Here is a 20,763-nt window from a genome sequence, read left to right as displayed (position 1 = left end):
AAAATTCTTATCACTGACTACAATAAAACAACATTAACAAGAACCTCATTTAATGTCACCCAGATGTAAATTCGGAGGTGTTGAGGTTTGGGATCTGAATGTTTAGCTTAGTGCTGCTACCATTGGATTGCCATCTAATGTGCTGTCAAAGAGAAATTTCTGTTGGAACAAATATTCCAACAATTGTGCTTATAAATTCATGTTTGATCCTTGAGCTAGTCATACTCTCTCAGCTCAAACTGCCTCACAGGGTTGTTGTTGTGGGGGAAAAGGGAAGGAGAGAGTGCCATGGATATAACTTTGAGCCCCTGAAGGAAAGGGGAGATATAAATCAATCAATCATAAATAGCCACTTATCTAGGCATCTTTGGTCAGTAAAAGTCATCTCCATATTATTAGCTAGAAAACTTTATAAAAGTTACTTAGTTGCACTTCAGAGATTAAGTAAGAAGGATATAACCATGGAGGTTAGTGTACCCAAAATTAATTATGGGCTAGTAACTTTAACTGATTTATTTGCAAGCTTGAATAAGAAATTATTATTATATTATTAGAAATAATATAACGTTAGATAATTAAATTACTCCACTATCAATGATGTAAAGAAAATGTTACTGGTGTGTCTGGAGAGTTTAATAATTATACTTAACAACTTCCTGCTTAAAAATTAGCAGTAAACCAATTATGTGTCACAAGTTAATCAAGTAAAATAACATTAGGACTTTATTTGCTTTTGTTTAAGGTCTTAGTAAGATCTTAGTAATGTATAAGTGTGGATATGAGGCATGCATGAAGATCTGTGTCCAAGTGTTGAATGAGTGTGTTGTGCAACACAGCCCTAAGATTTATCCAGTAATTAAATCCTGATTTCAGTGGAACTTTCTCTCTATAGTTATGTTAGAAATTTCTCTCTTATTGTAGCATTTGCATAGTCCAGGACCTCTTTAGAAGATGCTTTTGTTTCAGGTCAGCCAGATGTATACAACCAGAATCAACATTTTTGTGAATGAACATTATTTAGTGAACAAAGGTACATTGTTGCATAAATGTACTTATTAATTTATAAATCCTATTAATTTTTCTTGGTTTATTCATGGATTGGGTGGACTGCCATTTAATTGAATTATCATAAAATTCTGCAATTCATTCAGATTCCACAAAACTATTTGTCCCCCATAATTGTAAAAATCCTTTGTATAATTTTAACAGTTATGCATCTGCCATTAATATTGGGCATAATTATTCATAGGTCATCCTGATTAGAAAAACCAGTGAAATGGAATAGGCAAAAAGATTAGCATTTGTTGCCCTGTTAACCATGTTCAACAGGACCTTCCCCTTTATACATGTGTCACTTTATACAGACATGGAATAGCAAGGACCCTATGTGCATGCATGTTTATATGACTCAGGTTAGAATGAATATGTCTCATTTTGTGCCTGTGTGCAGGCCCATGCATTTTTAGATATCCCCAAGATTATGCAAAGGTTAATGAAACAGTCTAACAGGAACTGCAGTGGGGTCACTAAATGTATTTTATCAATGTTATTTGAAGTGTGTCAGTGGGCATTATAATAACAGTAGGTGTTACCGTTGAAGAACACAGCCAGGTATTGACATCCCACTTTCCATTCTGGCTGACAGGTGTTGCTCTTACAGTATCATTCCTGGCCTCGGCTGTGACCGTCCACCCCTTCCATTCCTGTGACAGTACTTTCTTATCACATGTGCAGGAGCACATCTGTGGAAAGGAGTTCTGAGACACCCTTCTGGAGTCTGGAATGTAGAATAATTTGCAACCTAAGGGGGAAATCTAGTTTAGGGATCAAGAGTTGGGCCAAACACTAGGCCCTTAAAATAGATGTGGCTCCCCTCATCAGCTACTATATTTCTACACACTAATGGGATCAGAGTTAATAGTGACTGATGAGGAGAGAGATCTTGGAGTAAAAGTAAACAGTGCAATGAAGGTGTTGATACAGTGTACTTGTGCTGTAAAAAAGGCCAAAAGTATCCTATCCAGAAAGGCACTGATTATATTCTTATGTCCCCAAATCCATCTTTAAACAGTATTGAAAATAAAGATGCCAGTATTATAGTGCCCTTATATCAATCAATGGTACAACTGTATCTGGAATATTATGTGCAGTGATAGCTGCTACAGCTCAAAAAAGATATATTAGAGCTGGAGAAGGTCCCTATGAGGAAAGGTGACATTTGAGGCTTTTTAGTGTAGAAAGGAGGTGAATGAGAAAGGACATGATTGGGTATACAAAATTACGCATAATTGTGGATAAAGTGGACAAGGAGAAGCTATTTTTCCCTTCCCAAAATACTAGAACTAAAGGTCACCTAATGAAATTGAATCCTGGAAGAATCAGGACAGACAAAAGGATTTTTTCTAATACAACATATAATTAAACTTTGGAATTCACTACCATGAGATGTGGTGCTGGCTACCAGCTTGGCTGGCTTCAAAACAGGGCTGGACCTATTCAGGGAAGTTGTGAGGATTAATGGCTATTAGCCTCGATGGCAGCGTGACTGCCTCTGAAGGCCGTCTGCTGGGAGACTAGTGGGCTTCCTTGTGCAGTTGGCTGGCCCCTGTGAGAACAGGCTGCTGGATTAATTGGCCCAGGATCCTATCCAGAAGGGCATTGATTATGTTCTTATGTCCCCAAGTCCATCTTAAATTTGTCCTTTCGTCAAGCTAGCTGCTGACCACAGGTCTGGAGGATCCTCTACTGCAGCCCGGAAACTGTCAGGTTGGGGAAAGCTACTCCATTGCAAGCCAGAATGATCACATTAGATCAACCCTGTTAGATCAACCTCTGCAATTCAAACCAGTGGACTACAAACAGATGTTTCCTTCAGAAGACCCAAGTAAGTGAACCAAGCTACATGTCATAGGAAAGGAGAAGACCTAGTTTAAACAAAATTCCCCTTTTAGTAGGATTAGGTGGTTGAATCAGCTTCTTTGGGACAATAGGATAGAGAACCTGAGCAGGGAAAAAAGTGCAACAGCAATACTGTTCAGTGGCCAGGAAAATGATGTTCAACGTAAAAAAGCCTTTGCCAGCCTGATGTTCTCCAGGTGTCTTGGGACTGCAACTCCCAGCCCAGCCTTTGCTCATTATGGCTGTAGATTATTATTGCAGTCCCAAGACATCTTCAGAGTGCCAAGCTGGGGAAGACTGATATAGAGAAAAGGCCTATACAGTAAACATCAGCAAGGATGTGCATGTGGGTGAATTTGTGAGAAAATGATGGAACATGGAATCATAAATCATATATTGTGTAACAGTCCTGAAATTTGTGATGGATAGAATTTGTATCTTTACCACATAGTCAAAAACCTTTCAGGTAGGAGGTCTTTAAGTATCTGCAAACACTAGATTAGGAGCTACTTTGAGGGTGAGGACATGAATGAGTTCACTAGGCCTGTTATTGCACCTAGGAAGCCCCTATAAAGCTAACTTCTCTTCCTGATCAGCAAGCTAACACTGACCAAGGCTGTTGACATAGCTGCGGGGGGGGGGAGATAAGAAAAGTCTTGTTTGAAGCTGAGCTGAATCTTCTGCCTTCCCTCTTCAGAAGTGTCAGGGCACTGGGAGGGGGCATGAAAGAGGTTGAAATATTTGATAGTCTCTACTGATTTCCCATAGACAAATGCCTTTGTCAGTGTTTCTCAACCTCAGCAACTTTAAGATGTGTGGACTTCAACTCCCAGAATTCCCCAGCATTCTGGTTGGGGAATTCTGGGAGTTGAAGTCCATTTATCTTAAAGTTGCTGAGGTTCTAGGACCAATATCTGGGAGGTAATGATTCAACCAATGTATTTCCTCAGTCCATTTTTCTCTCCTTTTGCTTTCTATCTTATCCTTCCCTCTTCCTCTTCTCAGCAGGTTTTCTGTCTCTACTCTGCCTATTAGGATGGTGAGGAGCTCAACTGATTTCTGCCCTTAAAGTGCTGAGGACTGAGAGACTTGTGCTGGTCCCAGGAATGACTGTCTCAAACCCTTTTCCAATAGATATGCAAACTTGCAAAGAGGATAAGGGAAAAATGGGTTTCCTTCTTTGGGGAAGAGCATCACACCAATTCTAATCCTGAACTCTCCTGTATCCATACACAGAAAAGTCATATTTGTTAACAGGATAATGATGGAGAGTAGATAGAGAAGGGAACAAAATGCAAGTGAGTAGCAATAGTAGCCGGAGAGGAAACAGTATTAGAGAAGGCAAGTCGCTGGGCAGAACCAGAATTGACCACTCAAAGTGGCTTCAAAAGTTGCTGGTCCTGTTTTTATCAGCTGGGTAATATCTGGGGATGTGACACTACAGATGAGATCTCCAACATGGTATCATGGAAGGAAGCACTGCTCAGAATGAAGGGAGGCCAACACCACAAGGACATTTAAGAACTTTCATTTCGAGAGGTGTGGTTCTCTGTATGTTAAAATGTGGGTTTATATAGCTGTGGACACCCTATATATTGCCTGTACTACCTTGAGGATCTTTAATATTCAACTGAATGCTAAGGCACAAAAACCCTCAACTGCCCATAAGCAGCCACCTCATTATATTTATTTATTTATTTAATTTATTTATTGGACTTGTCCTCGCCCATCTCCCCACAATGGGGGACTCTGGGCGGCTTACATCAAATTAAAATCATAAATACATGATTAAAAGTTATTAAAAAAAAGTTGTATTTGTTTGTTAAGCTGAACTTATTGTAGTGTTTATCTCCAGTTGTTTTGCTTTTGAACAGATCTCTCTTCCCCACCCCTTTTTAACTTTTACTTTTTTTCTGTGCCATTAGAAGTATTCTGGGGGACAAAACCCCACCCTTTACTTTGTATGTGAGGGCAAGTGTTATCCTTACTGTATATTTGTACATATCTGGCAGTTACTGGGGTTGTTAGAAGGCTTGCCTGAGAAACAGGAATTCTACCACTCTTCCACTTGATGTACTCAGCTTTCACTTTTTTGTCTCAGCCCATGAATTTTAGAAAAGTCCCTCTTGTGCACTCTCCCAGGTCAAACGGCTGCTGCTGCTTCAGCTCCTGAAGCAAAGTGGATTTCAGGTGAAAATAAGGACGCTGCTGTGGACTGGTAATATTCCTATTCTCACCAAAGAAGGTTCTCCACCTGACCCTTCACCTTCCCACTATTACACATAACTGGAGGCTGTTCTCCACTTTCTTCATTAATCTTATATGTCATAATATCTCCTGCATTAGTTTACACAGAGATATTATTATGAATTAACTGTTGACCAGTGTTTAATCTCTCATAATGGAGACCTTGCTTACAAAATTGCTGACTGCAACTCAAATTCTGGACAGGAAATCAGAAAAAGGAAGTCGTATGCTAGTGTTTTATATGCATATTTATCCAGGCTAACCCTAGAGTCAATATGCACCTCTCCCTTCTGTGACTTAATTTAACAACAACACACATTAGCAACACTTTGAAAATGCATTTTTAACAATCTCTCCATTTATTAAACCTAGTAGAAATGCAAGGCATCCATGCATCGGATTTTCAGAATGCCCCAACGCTATTGTACAATGTGTACAGCAGCAAACGAGTTGGATTGAATCTCATCCCCAGCTATAGACTCTTGAGAGAAACCTCACACTTAGATTTGCTATCAGGGGTGGTGGTGGTGGGCAGTAAGGATAGGTGACCCTTAATATCAAGCTGACATAAGGCGGCAAATTCTAAACATTCTCATTACTTTATGATTTTTCACATATCAAAGGGCTTGGCTCTTCCTGAAAGACGATATTTCTCCTAGCTCACAAGGGCACTTATGCCTCATTAAGTCATTTGTTGGGTTGGACGTAGCTCAGAGGTAGACGACCTTTTTGCAACAAGCTTTTCTTCTAGTGCTGCAGGAATGTAGCAGGGCACGTGGACTTTGCTAGAGGTGGCTGGGCCTAATTTCATTATTTGCCTTCAGGACTTAGTAGAGCAGAAAGGCACGGTATAAAATAAATAAGAAATGTTTGGCCGTTGTTCTGAGGGGGGTGATGTTTTAAGGTAAAACAGGTTTGTTAAGCCTAACAGATATAATAAACTTCTTTCAGCTCCTCTCTCTCTCTCTCTCTCTCTCTCTCTCTCTGTCCCCCTCTCTCCCTCTCCCTCTCTCTCTCTCCATATGAAACCCTTTATAGCATCGGGCCTGGTTATCTGAAGGACCGCTGGCCTGCCTTCAGTGGCTTCTGTCCATCCAGTACGTTCGGGCAGTGTGGGCACTCCAGGTCCTCTCAGTTAAGCAGTGTAATCTAGTGGGATCCCAGAAGCACTTCTTCTCTATCTTGCCTGCCCTCTGGAACAGAGGCCTGGGGTTAGGGTATTTATTGAGCCTCTGGGGGGTGTGTGTGTGTGTGTGTGTGTTTTGTAAAGGAATAGGTGATTTTGTCTAGGTCTACAGTCCTTTTCTTTTTCTGTTTTTTTTTCCCCTTCTTTTAACCGTGTAAGCTGCCCAGAATCATTTGGGAGTCAGGTAGCCTTCCAAATCAAAACAAGAAATATATACATGAAAAATCAATGAAAATGTGTTATTTGCCACTGAATTTACCACTGAATCTTGGGGGATTCTAGGGATTGCAAAACCAGGTTGAAGGTTGCATTGGGCTTGTAGGCCACAGGTTGCCTGCCTCTACTCACACATCACAATCATTTTAAATGGTGAGGACCACTACATAATATTCAAAGGTGTGGGTGCCCCCCCCCAAATTCCACATCCCATAAATGTTACAAATGGCCAAGATTTGAATGACTTCATCCTCCAAATCCCATATGAGAACACTGAAACCTCATGAAATTTGTGATCTCGCAAGATCTGGACTATTCGTTTTTCTTCAATTTTTAAAAAAGAAAATAGCCGTGAGTGCTATTAGAGAAGTTGCAGCTACTATACTACACATGGGCACCACATTCCCAATCCCTGCATTATGGCTTAGCATATTTGCAAACCAGGAAATTATGATGGACAAAGAGTGGTTGAAAAACACCAGCTTAATGTTGTGTGTGACCCAATCCATTGTATGTGCAATGCTTCAATATTTCTGATCAGAAATTTGGAGACAGAATGAAGTCGTAATGCTATCCTTGTCACTTGGCAGGAATGTACCAGATAACAGGCATACCAAATAGTTAAAATGACTATTGTGGTACACTGATACTTGGTAAACAGCCCCATGTATGTATGCAATACTTTTGCTGTGGATGGCAAGGATGGGCAAGAAGTGGTGTTTGTGGGTGTGTGACTAATTCAGTATCCATGCAGATGAGTCAGTCTGAAGGAACTGCATGACACAGCTCAATCTGTTTTACAAATTCCAGTGAACACTTGCCCTCCCTTTCTCTACTGCTATGATCAGGACACTGAATAGATTTGCAGGTGGGCATATTGTGGGATGGCCTGCTCAGCTTAGATATATGAATGTATGGTGTGCAGAAAAGTCTCCTGTATGGATGATTTGGAGATAAGTTCCTTTTTCTTTCAGTCAAAGGTCATATACTGAATGAAGCTAATAGCAAAGGGGGTGGGGGTGGGGGTAGATGTCCTCCCGTGCATTGAAAAAACATATGTCAGAGTCATGTGACTATACAGTGGAACCCTGCCCTCTGTCACTAACATGCCTGTGGCCACACACAGTCCATGCATCTGGAGTGTATGAAAAGAGGCTGCATATACATGCTGACATATGGATGCAGAATTCCTTTATAAAACCTGAGATTCCAGATTCCATTTGGACCAGGATTCCCCATCACTATGTAAAGGATTCTGAGGTGAATTCCTGTGTGGCCCCACAGTCCCCTTGCACGTTTTATTCAGAAGGCATATGAGCATTGCTTGAAGCCTCTTAATAAGTTATCTTCTTTGTGTGGTACTAATGGACTTAAACTAGGGAGATCTGATTTGACATCCTCTCAGCAAGAAATTCATGCTAAGCTCTCTTGGTTTAGATGTCATTTAATCCACATAGTTGTGTGCTTCCACATGCTATGCGAGTCCTCATTAGATATGATATATAACAAACCACTGTTTTATTTGGTGTGGCCCAATTAGTCTCTAAATATGCAAGAACGTAACTGAATTTACTGTTAGAGAATGAGGGTTAAATCAAGAATTCTTGGGGAAAGGCTTTCTCAGACATTACCTAGATAATGCAGGAGTGATTAGATAAGGGAAAGGCTAAGAGGCTATAATGTCAGCCTTTTCAGTGGATCTACTTCAGAAATGTTAAGTATAATTCTAACTGGAAATCCATACAAATAATATGGGGGAGTTTCTCAAGCTGTTGCCCAAATATTCTTTGACTTGTCTCATATAGTATTGTTTTTGTGTGTATTGTATGTATAACTGTATGTGCTAAATATGAAGGGTATGGTTCCCATACTTGTTTAAGCATGCTACAACTCTGTGTTTGGTAGGGTCCTATAGCCTAATAGAGGTACAGCTGGCCTCAACTGTATGTGGCAAAAGCCTTATTTCAGACTTTCTCCCAATATTTTTTGGAAGGTAGAATGGTGTATCTTAATAAACTTTAACCACTTATAATTTCAGTGTCAGCAATTTAAGGAAACAGAAGGTTAGAAAGAGAAAATAGTTAAAGGACAAGCTTAAGAGTGTGGAGAAGAAAAGAAGACTTCTGTATGTTATTAGCTCCAGTCCTGCCCCATTGGTTAGCAGAGCATCAGTCCTCTTAGAGAACATCACTAGAGCCCTCGATATAACATAAACCTCAAGCTTGTTACTTACTGAGTGGCCTGGTGATTAACTTGTGATTTTAATAAGCTATTTGATGCTATATCTCACTGAGAAAAGGACTAGCAAGATAGTCCATGATGTGCCAGATTAAAGCATGGCTGATCAGTATGGCATGTCCTTATAGTAAGAGACTCTTTCCTTTTTGTCTAGGTTTTTACTGTGTGGTGGCTTATTGTGAGTGTCAGGAATGTGAATGTTCTCAAATATCTGGAGTAGTAGAATAGTCCATGCTATATATGTGGAAGGTCCAAGCACCATTCTCTACCAAATCTAATAGGGAAAAAAGTAGCAAATGATGTAAAATACCATTGGCTGAGACCCTGAAAAACTGGTGCCTGTCAGAAAAAAAAGAAAAGAAATACTAGTTGTATGGACCAATGACTTGAGTGGTAGCGGACTATGTTATAAAAGTCACACCCATTCATAGTAAAAACTGAATATGAAAACATAACTTCTGAAACGTGGCAAATATAAATGAGAGGGATTTCTTAATATTTATAGAGCACCCACTATCCAGAGGTTTGCTTCTATTATGGTACATAAATAAGGAATTCATGAATTCCTGAGTATATCAGAACATGTGCAGATCTCCTATTTGGTGGGATATGGGCAGCTATATGTTGGCATGGGAGGTATCCCCAGACTAGAGATCCTAGTTTGCATACAAGAGCATGCACATGCTTGGAATAAAACTGGGCTTTGGTTGGGCTTGCATTATACTGGGCAAAATATACCCAAACTGAGCAGTATTGTGTCCTTACTGTTAATAGGGAATGCTGCATGTGGTATTGGTAGGACTAAGGCTGGTAACCTTGTCTACTTTATCCTACTAAAAGCGTTATGTGACCAAAAAGTGTTCAGTTGACCGAAACAATGAGGACATTGGTGGAAGTCAATATTGATGGGCACAGGGAAGATTGTGACTTGAAATGAAAGAGGAGCAAATGGAAAAGAACATGAATTAATGAAAGAAATTAAAGAAAGAAAAATAGGTACTATGTTATATGTTTGGTAGACAAAGAGAGTCTATTCATGTGTATACATGGTAAAGGAATGAATTGCAAAGCATGACTGATTTGCTTGTTTACAATCAAAAGTGAAGAGAACTAATGAAGGATACAAATGTGGGGATAGGCTCTGAATGTGGGATAGACCATTATTTGGTATATCAAGAGTGTTTTTAGGAAACAAAGTTAATATGAAAGAAAAGGAAAGAAGTGAAAGAAAAGTCAACGTTGAGCAACTGCAGGGAGAGTGCAATATGAAAAAATATTTGAAGTCAGATTAATCTCCTTACAATATGAATGAAAAATGGAGAAAAGGAAAAATTATGTGAAAGCTGCCTGAAATTAACTATGGTATGAAGTGCCACAGAATGTATGGAGTTACACTGATGGGAAATATTGAAAAGAATGGTTGGTAGAATGAACTGAAATAATCTGTGGGTGAGAAGAAAATGCATGTAAGATTATGATTACTGCCAAAACAAAACAAAAAAACTAGAAGAGAAAAATGTTGTATAACATGGATGGAGAGAAAAAGATAGTTGCAAAAAATGTGTTCAGAGATACCCAGGAACAGTTAAGAAAGAGGTAGAGGCTCAAAGTGAAGAGCCATTTTGATGGAAATAAAGTTATTTTGGAAGTGAATTAAAAGGTCTAAACAAGAAGCTTCCAGTAGAGTAAATGGATTATGAATTATTATTATTACTATTATTATTATTGCTATTATATTTTATCCCACCTTTTTATGTATAACTCAAGGTAGCAAACATTGAGTTTGCCTAATACTCTTGCCTCCTGTGTTCCCCACAACAACAACAATCCTCGGGGGTTGGGTGGGCTGAGAGAAAGTGACTGGCCCAAAGCCGGCTTTCATGCCTAAGGGAGGCCTAGAACTCACAGTCTCCTGGTTTTTAGGCCAACACCTTCACCACTACACCAAACTGACTCTCCAGTTCATCATAAAAGTGATGAAATTATTTAGGATGAAACTGAAGTGAGGGAATACTGAAAGAAGTATTTTAGAGATTTCTAAGGGTATGATAGTGAAGAATGTAATTGAAATAAATGCTACAAAATTAGTGTCCACAAAAAATGATGAAAGGTCATAAATGCTATAAGAATGTTGAAAAATAATAAGGCTGCAGGCGTAGATGGTGTAACTAGAGCAATGTTAACATATTAATATGATTTGCTAAGTGGCTTTGTGTCTTATTTCATGTCCATGTGAATACTGCATCTGTATCTGACAGTTGGCAGAATGCCATTATTGTTTCCTTATATAAAGGGAAATGTAAGCCTGTAAGACTAAATGCAAAAACTAAAGGGAGATTATTCATTAAGTGTTCTTGAGAAAGGGGTTTGGCATAATTCTAATTGAAATGGTACAAGAGGAGAAATTGAACAAAATTTTGGTAAGTGCAATACAGCCTTATCCTAGGCAGGAAATGTGCAGATCATTTTTTTGTACTTCAGCAAGTCATTGAGAAATGCATGAATATGAGAAAGTTAATTGCATGTGTATGGGGTAGAGCTGACAGTATGAGAAAGTATATTGTTGATTTAAAGAAAGGATACAATAAAATGAGTAGGCTTGTATTATGGAATGTTTTGCATGAATATGAAGGTTGGTTGCAGAATGTAATTAAGAAGAGTGTATGATGGAAGTAAAGCATGCATAAAAATAAATGGAATGCTTAGCAAATGATTCAACATTGAGCAGAGAGTAAGAAAATGATGTGTGATGTTCCTTTAGTTGATGTAATGGCAGAAGGAATAACCTTGAGCAACAGGAGGAAGAGTCGCAACCAAGACAGTGGTCAGATAAAAGAAATCTGAATCTGGGCCAGAACTGTAATCTGAGTAAGTGTCTCAGACAAGACCCTCCCTAGTTTTCATGAAGATAAAGGGAGGGAGGGGGGAAGCACATTCAGACTTGCAAAATTCTGTTACTATAACCATACAATAAAAGTAGTATTAGCATGCATGATTTTGGTTTCCTAGTCTAATCTACCTTGAAGAGCTGACAGTTGTTTAATATACACTGCTACCATCACCACAAGTCTAAGAAATACTTGTGGTAATGGTAGCAGTGTGTCAGTTGGGAATGTGAATATGCATGTATTTTTGTACTGAAATTATACTGTATTGGTGAATGGGAACCTGAATGATTTATAGTGAATATTAGGTAGATTGTATGGTGCAACAAAAGTATGGATCTGAAAATTAATGTGTGGAAAGGGGAATATGTTTGACCGAGAAAATACAGCAAATAGTTGAAATTGTACATAAATGGTAAAAAAATAGATCAAATAGATGAACTGTAGTACAATATTTACTAAATATGGGGAAATGGATGGGGAAATTTTAATATGTGCAAATGCAGATAGAAAAGTAGTGGGTAGTGTGTGTTCTTTGCAAGAAATGAATGTTTGTTGAAAAAAGCGAAAACTGCTATGTACCTCTGCTCACTTTGGTATATGGTGAGAGTTGAGTACATAAGGAGGAAAAATATTAAAAATATTAATGGGATACTTAAAATGTGTATGTAGTAAACAAGATGGGTCAAGAATGAATTCATGCTGTATGACTGTGGATTGAATACAAAAGTGAATCTTCGGTATGAAGAAGTATTGAGATGGTTTGATTATATACAGAAAATGAATGAGGATCAAATTACATTAGTAAATATATGAAGAAGAGTCAATTGTTGAGAGGATTAGGAAGACTGAGTACGTCATGGCTGGATGTATTCCCCCCGCCCCAAAAAAAGAGCTGAAATGTTTGCAGAATGAAAAGCAACCTATAAATGGATATGGAGAAAGCAAGGATGGTAGGCAAGAATAGAAAGATATGAAGCAGTATAATAATGGGGTTAGCGTAAATTACATTTAATTTTTTTCTTCTTTTATTTTCCCATGTGCTTAATTTATACTGCTTAGTACCTCTTACTTTTTTCTTCACTCTGCCTAGCATTGTTCATCTCCGTGATGGGTATGTATGTATATAATAATGGAATAGCGCAGAGATGGGGAGGCATTATTATTTGATCTGCCAAAAACTTTTAATAGCAAATGATCTCATTAGGATTCTGTGTGATACAAATATCTGATAATCAACATTTTATTTATTTATTTATTTATTTATTTATTTATAAAATTCATATAGCCACCCAACTTAAATACATAACTCTGGGTGGCGAGCAATGCATAAAAAACCCAATTAAAATAATACAATACAAGTGGGGGGAAGGCACTATATAACAGTTCCATGAAACACACGTATGTTGGGCTCCCCTAACATCCTGGCCCTAATGTTTGGGGAAAAGGCAAAAAGGCACCCGAATCTCAGGGGGAAGCGGTTATTTATGCAGAATTTCAGAATTCCACAGACTCACGAAACATTAACAGATTGAGTTCCAAAATAAATATATATTTAAAAATGTAATACCCAGAGACACATTGGTGGCCCTTGTTATCCATGGTTCTGTTAGAGGCCAGAGCTTGGTATGCATATTAAATGCTTTCATGTATCTGTGGTTTGGGGCTTGTTTTTACTTTACACACAAATCAGCAGATGGGCATGCACCAAGTATGTTTTTTCAAGATCTTGTTATCCATAGTTTTGTTACCTGGGCTTGCTAGGCTGGAATGGAAAACGACTAACAAGGGCCACCCGTCCTCATATCTTTCCTGTACCAGCAAAGTCAATCAAGTGTGGGAGATTCACCGTTCTGTCTATTGTCATCTTCCCCCCACCCTGCCCCAATAAATAAAAGAGAGATCAGTCTGCCTAGTACTTATGCGCCAGAAGGTGTGCAGCCCAAATGCCAACAGGGAACAGGAAAGACTGGGGTATGAGGAAGGAGGAAAACAACGTAACAATGGGTGAACATGAGCAAATGTGATTAAGTCCTTTTAGAATTAAAGTGCATAGCAGCTATGTGCTGCTGTGTAAAAAACCTGTTTCTTAAAAATTTGATCCTAGTCTCGTTTTGAGCATCTTCAGGATAAGTCAGCAATTGTTTGCTTTGGAGGAAGAGAGCCATAATAGTTTATAATAGCAAACAATCGGAAAGAGTCTAGTAACACCTTTTCCAACTAACACGTTTTATTAAAAGGCATAAGCTTTGCCTTTTAATAAAAGGTGTTAGCTGGAACAAGTGTTACCTGACTCCTTCTGATTTTTTGCTTGTCTGCGCTGTGAGGAATGTGTAAGGATTAGCTACCATTTATGTAACTATGACTATGTAAGAAGAATCTTGAAAGGCAACCACTCACCTCACTGATTTCTGATTCTTTAGAGATTGATCTGGCCCTTTATAAGCATGGATAGTTTCAGATTTGCATTAGAAAAGTCATCAAAATCCTTTGCACATCCCTTAATGAGAGAGAGATACACAGGCACACACACAGACACAATTTAAATGGAAATGAAATAAGACAAATGTTAGATTTGTCCTGGCCCCACCCATTTTTGAAGGGTAGTCTCAGAATCAAGAGTGCCATCCAACTCTTACATTGTACATCCCTCGTGTAACAGGAAGCCTCTTGTATCAGGGGGCATTTGGGGCTCACAGGGAACTAAATATTTAATTTGCTACTCATGACACTATTTGACATTTCCTATTCCAGAATGACCAAGCCTGAACAGGGATTGGAGTCTGATTTTCAGAATTGCGTAAGAAAAGGCATATAAATAAATAAATAAATAAATAAATAAAATAAAATAAAATAAAATAAAATAAATCTTCACATATAAGCAGCGCCTGACAAAATTCCTTCCATACACCAAAGTACAAATTGTATCAATTCCAGTTAGGGCTGGGAAAGGCACCTGTCTGAAGGACTGCCAATCACTGTAGCAGACAATTCTAACCTAATATATTGATGCCGGATGAATGATCTGACTCAATATAAGGCAGCTTTCCATCCTCCTATTAAGAGATCTGTCTAATCATCTAACACTGGCCAAGGAACTGAGCAATCCCCACATGCAAAAGAAAACCATCTGTGAACGTATCCATTTGTGCTTGCTTATTTGTGGTGCTACTAACTCCCATAGAGTTGATGCTTAAATAAAAATGAGCTTCTGTGAATGAAAAAAAAAGTTTTAAATTTAGAAGAACCTCAGAATCATAAAGTAAACTGGTATTACTGACTAACAGCATTGCTTTTAATTGTCTTCATCCCCAAGCTGGGAATTTGCCCAATAATTACAACACATATTAACGACTAGTATTGCATTCAGAAAGATTACTGCTTCTCAGACAGGTCTGAAGGACAGAAGCACTTCCCTTCTGAATGTTTCTGACGACTGCACGGAGCTCAAAATGTATGAAGCAGCTTGGCAGAAAGGAGAAGCCAGTGAAACTGTGGTGTCTAAAGTTTTAACCACATGTCCCAAAAAAGTGCACAGAGGATACTTGAAAATTACAAACATGTATTTATTCCACACCAGTTTAAGTGTTATGGTTTCTCCTGAGAATTCTGACAGAGCTCCTTATGTCTCCCTTCTCCCCCAAAATTATTAGTCAGGGTGAGAACCTAGGATGAGGTTCATGTCCAATACTGGCTCAAAGTGACAGCGAATGGATGAAATTCTTCTTCTCTAGGATAAGAAACTGCAGCTGACAGGGTGGGTCTCTTGTCAGCGAGGATCCAGTTTGTAGGGGAATAAATGAGTTATATGTAAAACCCCGCTCAGCCAGTCAGCGGCTGGGTTCACCCATTACTGAGCCATGGCTTGCTTTACAAATGGAGTGTTTATGGATTAATAGAACACGTGAGTCCACCATTTTAGTTGGTAAACTACAGATTACACATTAGAGGTATGGGGGAACTCACTTTATTACATGCAATGAACTATGGTTAATGACATCATGGCTTAGGAAGATGTCTCTTTTTAATTTAATTGCAGTATTGTGAGGTTAAAGGAGAGTATCATTATAACGAGCTCTTAGAAGAAGGGCAGGAACAAGCGTGTGTGTGTGTGAGAGAGAGAGAGAATAAGTGTACGGTGCTCAGGGTGGCACAACTGACTGAGTCCTCCACATGCCAGAAACAGCATTCTGGTGCTGCCAGTTGCATCTGACACCAGTGGCTCCCCCCAAATCCTGAGCACGCTCTCAAATCCTCTGTGAGTTTACAAGTTCTCAGAGCATTAAGGTGTTCTAGAGATCACTTTAATATTAATTTGTGCAAATATGTTTTCATCATCACCTATGCAAAAAAAAAATAGCCTGAAGTTTTTCCTTTAAAGACTCTGGGGCATCTTTCATTTGGATGTTGAGGTGTTCATGATTATTCCAGAACACGACTCTTAGGGTTTGATTTCAGCCTGGTGAGAAAAAGTTATTACACTGCCACCGATTAATGCTTTCTTTCCCATATTTTTTTCCTGCTTTTTTCCCTACAGACAATGCCTCCCTTTAGTACTGGGGACATGGGCTGTCACCGGGCACATTGCCGCTGACCCAGGTTCCCCCTTTCCTTCCCCAGCCTAAAGATGGCCAGCGCCAATGAGACTGAAGAGGCCCATGGCTCAGCACCCAGCCCAGCTTCCACTTACGCCAAGCTGCTACTCCTGGGCCTCATCATCTGTGTGAGTCTAGCAGGGAATCTGTCTCTCTCACTGCTGGTGTTGAAAGAACGTGGTCTCCACAAGGCCCCCTATTACTTCTTACTGGATCTGTGCCTGGCTGATGTGATCCGCTCAGCTGTCTGCTTTCCTTTTGTTCTCGTCTCTATCCGCCATGGCTCTGCTTGGACCTACAGTGTACTGAGCTGCAAGATTGTGGCCTTCATGGCTGTTCTCTTCTGTTTCCATGCTGCCTTTCTCCTCTTCTGCATCAGCGTCACTCGCTATATGGCTGTGGCTCACCACCGCTTCTATGCGAAACGCATGACTTTCTGGACGTGCATTGCTGTCATCTGCATGGTGTGGACTTTGTCAGTGGCTATGGCCTTTCCACCAGTCTTTGATGTTGGGACCTACAAGTTCATCCGTGAGGAAGACCAGTGCATCTTTGAGCACCGCTACTTCAAAGCCAATGACACCCTGGGCTTCATGCTCATGCTAGCCGTGCTGATCTTCGCCACCCACGTGGTTTATATCAAGCTACTGCTCTTTGAGTACCGCCATCGTAAGATGAAGCCTGTCCAAATGGTTCCAGCTATCAGCCAGAACTGGACGTTCCATGGACCTGGAGCCACTGGACAAGCTGCGGCCAACTGGATTGCTGGCTTTGGCCGTGGCCCCATGCCTCCTACATTGTTGGGCATACGGCAGAACGCCCATGCTGCCAATCGGCGCTTGCTGGGCATGGAAGAATTCAAGGCTGAGAAGAAGCTAGGCAGGATGTTCTACGTCATCACTTTGCTCTTCTTGGTGCTCTGGTCACCCTACATTGTGGCCTGCTATTGGAGGGTATTTGTCAAAGCCTGTAGCATCCCCCACCGCTACCTCTCCACAGCCGTTTGGATGAGCTTTGCCCAAGCTGCTGTCAATCCCATAGTTTGCTTTCTACTCAACAAAGACCTCAAGAAAGGCTTGATTGCCCACATTCCCTGCTGGAGGACAGAGCCTGAATTGCCCAGAGAGCCTTACTGTGTGATGTGAGGAATGCTAAAAGGTTGGCTAGAATGCACCCCACCCATGCCAACTGTATTTGATTTTCTTTTTCCTCATATGTCACACAAGGTTTTTCTTCCCCTGCAACAGGTCATGGTCCCCCAGAGTACTTGTATCACAAACACTCTGATCTCTCAGTTGTCTAAGGGTCGTTATCAAAATCATCCATTAGCTGCTATGAGACCAGAGCTGGATTCTGGTCTGTGTTCCTCTGGGGTAAATCCAGAGCCATATGATGACAGTATTTGGTCCCTAGTAGTATTCCATCAGTTCTCAGAAGAGGTGAAAAATATCCTATGCTTTCCTGGTTTTATAATCCCCAAACTCTATCAAATCATTTAAGACTGTCCCTACAAAACTCTATCCCTAGCTTCTTAATACCCATTATTGCTTTGAAAGTAGGCCAGAGTTAGATTTTTGGGTTTGATCTCCTAGAGTGAAGCCAAAACTATTCCACTCACTGGAGCAGAAATAGTTTGCGCTCAGTGGTTTTGTTTGGTTTTACAGCTAGAGGGTGACAATTAAAAGGGGTCCCTATTGATGGAATGTACTTTTATGCAAGATTAATTTTCTGATCCAGTAACTCCATCAATGAAATAAATTCCACATGATCTCAGAATTTGTGGGGCTATGGGGGGATGGAGGATGGGCCGAGAGAGGGTGGAGGAAAGGAAGCAGCAGACAGAGTTGTTCAAGGGAATGCCATGGAGCCAGCCATGACTTAGCTCTTTGTCTGTCAGAAGCGGTAACCAGGGAGCCTTGGAAACTCCACCTCAGTTGCCATGGCAGCAACCAATCCAGGATCCTGTAGACCATGTCACCCTGGAACAATGCAAGGAGGAAGATGCAGGAGATGCATTTGGTGGGGAGAGGCCTGTGTGTGTGTGGGAGGAACCCATTCCCTTAAGAGTGGGAAATGATATATCAATATGCAAAGTAGAGTGCATCCAAGGCTGCAGAGAAATGTAGGGTGACTACATGGAAATCATAAGGCGTGATGTCAGTGTGGTAGTACATATTCTGCTAAGATGAAAAGTAAAGAACACTACTGTTCAAGGTTTATATATTTCTATAGCCACCCCTCCCTACTTGCAGACACTCAAAACACCTGCCCATGCCACATATCACAACATTGTCTGCATCTCCTGTTGAGAGATGTTTTCAGTTTAAGTAAGAGAAGCTCACCTGCCCAAATTTACTATCCCATATTTCTGGATTTATTCCAGCAGACAAGCTATTGGCCTTTGGATCACTGATGGAAAGAGGACAAAGTGCCTCTTGAGTTAGAAAAGGCATCCTAGTTCTGCTGCTAAACCTTAAGATGGAAATCAACCATAGGAAAAAGTGGGGTGGGTGGACAGCCTGTGAGAGAAAACATGGGTGTACTGGTTAGAAAATTGGGAGAGAAAATGTCACACCTGAACTGTAGTGAGGGCAGGGGGAATATAGGGGTCAGAATTCCTGATTCTCTTTTCATTCAACAATATGAATAGAGTTTGGGGTTTGGAACAGGAGAAGCTATAACTGACTGGTTGAGTTCATACTTAGTGATAGTACCCACCTGTCCCATCGTTGCATTTTCTGAAGCAGGAACTCTCCAAATTCAAACTGACCGATTCCTAGCCATATAGTTTGATCCTACTGAGATGGACATGATTACTGTTTGCAATTAAATGCTCCTTATGGGATGGGATTGGGAGGCATGGGCTGGGAGAAAAGATCGAGGAGGAAGAAAGTGTTGGGGAGAGATTCCTGGAAGAGGCTTTGTTGCCAGTATTGTGTGAGAAAGGCAAATGGGACATTTGAAGAGGGCTGTATGTCAGGGAAAGAAACGAGAGAACGTTAGTTCAGGAGATGGAAGAGTCAGAGCCTGGGAGTGGGGGCAGGATTTGGGGAACCAGATGAATTTAGTGCAGAGATTGGGGCTTTCCCCAACGTTTTCCCTTCAAAGGACTCTGATGTTTACTTTTGCCTCTGAAGAAGACTGTTCGTCTTACCCTCCAGTCCTGCCACCACAGAATGGCCTTAATCACTGGTCAGCATTACGGCCACCCCATGGAGAACCATATTTGAAAAATATGGCAGATGAACAGATGATTTCCAGAATTTGTTTTCTGGAAAGAGACACGAAAAAAGTTGTTGTTGTTTTTTAAAGGGGAAATGAATAAAGAAATTGAGACTACCGCAAGGGAGGGAGGGTTGGGTGGGGGCACAGGACAGATGGATGTGTGTCCCCTGCAATGTATGCTTCTGAATTTCTTTCCAATGGGGACAGCTTGGGATAGTGGGTTGGGGGTTTAATTCAGTGGGTGGAAAACTGAGATTTGGGATAAGGATTCAGACTGATCCTACCCCACCACCACCCTTTTTGTGTCAAAATTTGTTTCCACTTCCCCTTTTTCTGGGGATTTTCTTGTTTTGGTTTGGGTTTTTTAATATACATATGAAATGCAATGAAATGCAAAATTCCTGGGTGGTTCTTTTTAATGAAAAGCAAGACCAAATATAAACAAAGAAAAACCAGATGTGAAATTCATGACCAGAGTTCCTAACAGCTACTTTTAATCTAAATGGCAGTTGTGGAAGTAGGAGTTTTCTTTCCATCTAGCACCATTTCTCTGATGGAAATAGCCCTTAGCCATGAAAGGACAGGTATTTATCCTTTTCACCTTCTGTAGCTAAGAGGCACAAAGAGAGGTGGTGCCATGGGAAAAGGATTAATTTTCCATGTCCCCCAGAGCGAAGGTCCTTGTTGCATCATATCTAATTTGATCCTGAAAAAAAATACTTTGCATTGTTTTTAGAAATTTGTGGTAACCAATGTCAACAAAGAAGACATCAAGGTTAGGATTGTTCTTATGTTTTTAATCTGGACCCCTGTATACATACAGAATACATTTTCCGAGAATGGAGCAAAGTTGAAAAAATGCAAAGTACTGTGCTTCTGAGTTTGTTGGAAGAGTATCATGTACAGACAGAATGAATTTGTGTATGAGCTGAGTGCCCCTCCTCTAAATTATATGCACACATTTCCTCTAATTTTATGTAGTCTTCTAAACTTCTGCTTCCACCAGTAAATATTGGCAACTCTAAAGTGAATTCTAAGCTAAACTATATTTTGGAACCTGAGACATGTTTTAATGCAAGAAAAGGTTTGTCACTGCTGACCTGTGCATCTGCTTTCACTGCTAGGGCATAAGTGTATATATCAAATTATATTAATGATATTTGCATGGACATACATTGGTAGAAGAAGAGGAGTGCCTGCTATCTTCCCCTCATCAAGACTCTAGGTTGGATGACAAAATTATCACAGGGGAGATTTTAGTTCTAACTCTTAT

At 40.2% G+C, this 20,763-nt stretch overlaps 1 protein-coding gene across 5 annotated transcripts in view; it reads left to right on the top strand.

The window, feature by feature from the left end:
* GPR173 (G protein-coupled receptor 173) overlaps nt 1–19,630 on the top strand; it is a 37,756-nt gene extending 18,126 nt beyond the window's left edge. For 3 of the 5 annotated variants that reach the window (XM_088137734.1, XM_088137731.1, XM_025165113.2), the window contains exon 2: nt 16,208–19,630. In XM_088137734.1, coding sequence (XP_087993860.1) covers nt 16,298–17,410 — 1,113 coding nt within the window. In that variant the 5' untranslated portion in view covers nt 16,208–16,297 and the 3' untranslated portion in view covers nt 17,411–19,630. Of the gene's footprint in view, nt 1–2,736; nt 2,885–11,193; nt 11,654–16,207 lie in introns of those variants that run through there. The other 2 variants (XM_088137733.1, XM_088137732.1) reach the window with 2 other exon arrangements.
* The last annotated feature ends 1,133 nt before the right edge of the window (nt 19,631–20,763 follow it).

This window comes from Python bivittatus, unplaced genomic scaffold (assembly GCF_059951505.1).
Source record: "Python bivittatus isolate LINGU-HERP-01145 unplaced genomic scaffold, Pbiv_v1 ctg000220_np1212, whole genome shotgun sequence".
NCBI lineage: Eukaryota > Metazoa > Chordata > Lepidosauria > Squamata > Pythonidae > Python > Python bivittatus.
Note: the sequence above shows the minus strand (reverse complement) of the source record. Positions and strands in the feature narration are given on the sequence as shown.